This window comes from Miniopterus natalensis, chromosome 8, assembly GCF_054644295.1.
Source record: "Miniopterus natalensis isolate mMinNat1 chromosome 8, mMinNat1.hap1, whole genome shotgun sequence".
NCBI classification, from domain to species: domain Eukaryota; kingdom Metazoa; phylum Chordata; class Mammalia; order Chiroptera; family Miniopteridae; genus Miniopterus; species Miniopterus natalensis.
In genome coordinates this window covers 45,189,722-45,195,721 of record NC_142088.1, presented here as the reverse complement: position 1 = coordinate 45,195,721, position 6,000 = coordinate 45,189,722, and the positions used below count along the sequence as shown (strand labels likewise).

At 35.6% G+C, this 6,000-nt stretch overlaps 1 protein-coding gene across 2 annotated transcripts in view; it reads right to left on the bottom strand.

Annotated features, from left to right (window-relative positions):
* Window positions 1–210: 210 nt before the first annotated feature.
* SCN9A (sodium voltage-gated channel alpha subunit 9) overlaps window positions 211–6,000 on the bottom strand; it is a 70,070-nt gene continuing 64,280 nt past the window's right edge. For both annotated transcript variants that reach the window (XM_087819803.1, XM_087819804.1), the window contains exons 24-26: window positions 5,440–5,544; window positions 4,585–4,855; window positions 211–3,192 (exon numbers count right to left, since the gene is read on the bottom strand). In XM_087819803.1, the coding sequence (XP_087675929.1) occupies window positions 2,000–3,192; window positions 4,585–4,855; window positions 5,440–5,544 (1,569 nt within the window). In that variant the 3' untranslated portion in view covers window positions 211–1,999. The remainder of the gene's footprint in view (window positions 3,193–4,584; window positions 4,856–5,439; window positions 5,545–6,000) is intronic.

The following is a 6,000-nucleotide window of genomic DNA, read 5'->3' as shown; positions in this document are numbered from 1 at the left end:
GTAGCTTTCACATTAGATGGAAAAGTGGCTCAAATAAATGAAGATGAATGACTGAGCATGGTGCAAGGAAGCTTTGGCCCTAGAGTTAACTTTACATGTACCTTCTGACAAATGTCCACAAGCGATAATCTCTCTCATGGATATTGTAAAATACATCACAATTTTAAAATTTTCTAGATGTGAAGTTTTGTGCAAATATCTCTGTTTTCGTTTGACTTTCTTTGACTTTCTCCTATCTATGTTTCTTAGCCTTTCCTTTCTGTTTTTCATTCTCGACCCACACCTCTTCATTCCTGTAGGTATGTTTAAGTCTCCTTTATTTTTAACTAGCCAACACAACAAAAAATAGGTTTAAGTACCAATTACAGAAATATAATTCATGTTCTTTTTTAATTTAAAAAAGCAAGTGAATGAAATATCTTCTAGATGTTCGTTTTGCAATTCCCACAAAATCTAAATAAAATTTTCTCCTTACATAACACAAATTTTGCCTGCACATGTATAACCCAATAGGAGAAAGACCTCATATTCCTGAAATGAAATGCTGAAAAACTGCACCATGACCATTCTTTCCAAGCCACTATTAACAGGGATTTCTCAAAAACTAGATTCATCATCCTTGGTAAGAGGACACCAGCTAAAGCAAAATAATTATGTGCTTGGTGAATTATAAGCTCAGGGCACTTTATTGATTGATGCATAACATACCTCACAGCCGAGGAATTTTAAGTAGAAAGTGACATCCTCCTCATTTTTAGATGAAAGATTAGCGGTCTAAAAGGATTGCTTGTACAAATTAGGAAAAGAAATTAAGTGACAAGAAAGCAAGTTGGCAAGAATCCCAGCTGAATGCTCTTTCATTTGTTCTAAAGACAAGTCGGAGTTGAAAGTCTGTCTTATATTATGACTTGAAAGCTTGCCATCCACATTTAGGATGGTTCACAGGGGCTGCGCTGAACACAGGCCCAAGCCTTCGGTGCTAGCGCGTATCAGGAAGCACTTCACTGAAGGGAAACAGCAGCTCTGCTTAGCACTCAAGGATGACTGAACAATACTGCATGAGAAAGCAGGAAAATGCCACAAAAAAGATTAAAAGTTGGGTCATTATTGGTATTTGGGGGCAGCACAGTTTAGTGCTAGATTATATAAATAATAGTAAATAAAGCTTTCTTCAGTGGCTTCTTTTATTTTCCGTTATCTTCATTTTTTTCTTTTGAGGAATGTGATACGCACTTAGCATAATTTTTCATGATTTGTGGTTGTATGAACTAAGAAGGATATAAAAAGACAGGCTATAAAGCACAATACTCTAAAGGTAAATCTTAATTCTGGTTGTTACACGAGTCAGGACAAATGGAAAGTATTTGCTGAAATGATTAGCTTACATGTGTTTTTAATCCCATAGCATTTTATAGGCACATATAAATTGGTCCTGATGCAATATAGATTAAATTTAAGCACCTCAAAATATAGAATGACCTCTCTACATGGATAAAAGAGTCTTGCTTCCTAACACCAAAATGTTTTAACTAAACATTCATTACTAATGTCCATTTCTTCTATCAGGGTATTTCATGGCAAAGCCAAGGCAAAATACTTTCGTAGATATCCAAATGATAGATATGTGTGTGTGTGTGTGTGTGTGTGTGTGTGCGTGGGAAACATGAATGTTTACAATTCTGTGAAAAGATGACAAGGCAGATGTGAACATTTTCTACATGGTCTTGTGATTTATTAAAAGCAAATAAAATAAAATTACCTTTGCTTGCTGCAGTCAGTAATCCCTATAGAGTTACTCTTACAATTATTACAGAATCATTTACCAGTGCAAAAATAGCCATCTGCTAATGCTGCCCAGCTATCTTAGGGAATCAGAGCTAGTGACTGCGCTTTGAGAATATTCTGGTAAAACGTTTTGGCATAGACCTCCTTAAAAGAGTCTTATTGACACAAATACATCACTGTCACAAGCTGTAAACAGTGTATTAAATACAAAGCTCTATTTTTTGCTTTCCTTGCCATTTTTTCCTCTGTCTTCCTTTTCTGTTTTGTCTTCTTCATATTTCTCTTTGTCTGGTTTTGTTACACTATCATAGGAAGGTGGAGAGATGGTACACGGAGTTGCATTTGTTTTTTCCGGACTTAAGTTTTCATTAACGTTGTCAAAAACCGTATCTTCTTTGTGGGGCCAATCATCATCTCTGTCTCCATCCTTTATGTATATACTTGATATATTTTTGACATTTTGCCTTAAGCGGTGACGTCTGTAAGCACGCTGAATGACAGTAGCAGACACAACCTCTTGTTTTCGTTTTAGTGTAGTTGTGATGGGTTCATAGGACACTTTAGAAGGATTTGCTGACATGAACCGGTCTTCCATCTGTGAACGAAGAGAGTCCATCTCTCCACCCTCACCCAAAACACGTTTTGTAAAGGCAAATAAGATGTCAAGACAATGAATCCGGTCACCATTGACCATGGGCAGATCCATGGCAATGAGCTGGACTTTGTTTGGTTTTGCTATGAGAAGAGGAGGATCCAGGGCAGCTGCAAAATCAGAGAGTTTTCTATATTCTATAAACTGGGTCGCATCAGGATCAAACTTCTCCCAAACCTTGTAGAACATCTCGAAGTCGTCCTCACTCAGGGGTTCAGTACTTTCTTCAGTGGCAACACTGAAGTTCTCCAGGATGACAGCGATGTACATGTTCACCACAACCAGAAATGATATGATGATGTAACTGACAAAATAGAAAATGCCAACAGAAGGGTTCCCACAGTCTCCTTCAACTGAACTTCCTGGATGAACTTTGTGGGGGTCACAGTCTGGAGGGCCACTATTAAGAATAGGTGCTAGCAATCCATCCCAGCCAGCAGAGGTGGTAATCTGGAACAGGCAGATCATGCTGTTGCCAAAGGTTTCAAAGTTGAACATGTCGTTAATTCCAGCTTCCTTTTTAACATAGGCAAAGTTGGACATTCCAAAGATGGCATAGATGAACATGACCAGGAAGAGCAGGAGGCCGATGTTAAACAACGCAGGAAGGGACATCATCAGAGCAAAGAGCAGTGTGCGGATCCCCTTTGCCCCTTTGATCAGACGCAGGATTCGGCCAATCCTGGCAAGACGGATCACTCGGAACAGGGTAGGGGACACAAAATATTTTTCTATCAGCTCAGTTAGAAACATACCTGGTGAGGAGGGAATGAATAAAAAAAATATTTAAATTTCCATACTACAGAAAATCTTGACTCTAAATAGTTTTATCCACCAGCATATCTCTTATAATTGCAGGACTGTCGTTTTATTGAAAGAGATTTCATAACAATCAAAGGGTTGAGCAATCCCAAAGGAAAATTATTAGATTTACAACTGTCACATTTTCCCTCCTTCACTAAGTTTGTGGACATTGATTTTTTTCCCCTTCACAATAATTTTCTTAATTATAAGAATAATGCCTACTCATGTAGAAAATTAAAGTACTGAACGCTAAAAAGAAAATATAAATCACCTGAAATATCACCAACCATACTATTATTAATATTTTGTTGAGTATCACTCCAGGCAATTTTTTATGGAAGTACACACATGCATACATAAACACATGAATGTAATCACGTTGCATAAGCATTTTTTGTAATCTACTTTAGTCACTTCATGTCATGAAGATATTTCCATACAAATGACAACTAAGTAATTTCTTACAGGTGTAAAATGTTCCCCATAGTGAAGAATATTTATATTGTTTCCAATTTATGATATTCTCAATCCCTTCATTTCTAAAATGTATGATTCTAATGCGTAACCCATGGACACAGACAATAGTGTGGTGGAGGCCTGGGGCAGGAGTGGGTGCAGGGTGGAAGGGGTCAATGGGGAAAAAAGGAGACATCTATAATTTTTTGAACAATAAAAAAAATAATAAATGCAATCCTAAAAATGCTGGGCAAGGCATGTACAGATAATGGAAAAACAAAAGAATATGAAAACAGCTGTGGTAATGAAAAGGGGAGAAAGTATAAAATCATGTATTGTGATTCATAGACATGACTGGGGTTGGCTGAGAAATGATTGTATTTTATAGACTTGCCAAGTATAAAGCCATAAGAAATGAAGATGGCATTTCTTGAGACCTTAACTTTACTTTGAGTTTAGGAAGAATTTTCATGAAGAGTCACCAATAACCTGGCTGTTAATATTATCATTAATCAAAGGGCAGTTCTCATCTGTGCTAAAACTGGAAATGATTTCAGACTCTGCTTTGGTCTTCTAAGATATACCTACAGAAAGACTCAGTTGCTACTGTTGTGAAAGGTAATCTTGGAAATCAAATGCTGGGTCAAGTGGTATTATGTTCTTCCAACAAATAGAACACTTGAGGATGTGAGGCCTGTCGTGTGAACCCAGGAATTCTGACACAAAGGTTTTTGTTTTGTAAAGTTTTGTTTTTTAAGGTTCCTTCATTCTCTCATTTTACTAATTTACTCAAAAGTAAATTTCTATTCAGGAATTCAGGAACTGCTCTGGGCATGTGTGGAGTTTAGATGCATTCAAAATGAAAACCTGATGAGTAATGGTCTTACCTACAATGGAGATAATCACAATCACAAAATCAAAAATGTTCCATCCGACGGTGAAGTAGTAGTGTCTGAGGGAGATCAGTTTCAGCACACATTCCCCAGTGAAAAGGATAATAAACACCACATTTATCCAATATAAGACGTCAGTCATGTATTTACTTTGTCCCTCTTTTTCTACCATCATGGTCACCATGTTGAGGCAGATAAGAACCATAATGGTGATGTCAAAAACCTGGTTTGTTACGAGGTCAAATATACATCCTTGGAATTTGTTCTGCAAATAAACGATGATAATATGGAATGTAGAGTAAACTTGGCAAGCAGTGCCAACTTATCAATGTTAGTAAAAAAAATTTTTTTAAAGGATCTGTCTTCAAAACTTGTGTAAATTATCCCTGGTCATAGGTTTGTGCTTTCTACAAGAAATATTATTAAATCAAAGTCAGAGTCAATGAAACTTTTTGTTATCTTTCAGTATATCAGTCAGCCTTGTATACTAACATTGGCTTTTACGTTTATCCACCCTGGTATGTTATATTCAATCGAAAGAACATTAATTTTCATATCTTATAGGCCATTGTAGTAGTAAGTTGTGTAGCTGATATAAAAGTGAATGTATATATAATTATTTTTCATTTTTATACAAAAATAAAAAATGAGGAATACTAAGAACTGATACAGTGTTCAAAGTATATATAAAGTTTTACAAGGACTTTTGTTCAAAATATTAGCAGTTTTGTTCAAATTTTTTCAAAATTAATTCAAAATATTCATGTTTAAGAAACAGTTGTACATTAAAGGTGAATTAAGAATAATATGAAAATTCACATGCTAGATATATATATATGTTTTTTTTACCCCTGGCCGAGGTATTGGCTTTTGTGGTTTCTTAGATCCCAGCTTTTTCATTGCATTATAGTATTTCTTCTGTTCTTCTGTCATAAAGATGTCTTGACCTCCAAGGTAAAAAAATAAAGAAATCTGATTAAAACCAGAATCACTGTCTAGATCTTTCCTCAGATTAAGATAGGTTGAAATGTATTACTGTAGAAATGAAATGAAATGCATTTTATTATGTGCAATGTAGCTATAAAGCAAGCCGTCTTAAAGGATTACCTATGTGTAGGCACATGACTCTCCGTATTTAGTGTAATGTGCATATATAAAGTACATGTATTATAGGGTCCTGGAGTTAAAGATGATCTGGTTATGGTTTCTCTAGTTTTCTTGGGTTAGGTAATATTCAGCTTGCTGTTATATTGTACATTGTATTTTTAAAAACTTATCAAATGCTTAATAATAACCAGGCTCCCCTTTCTGTCTTAGAGTATTTTAATTTACCTTTCCTTAAGTTGATATGCAGTCTTTATGTAATTTTGGTATTCATCTGATCTATTGACAGTAAACATGAGAGAGAGC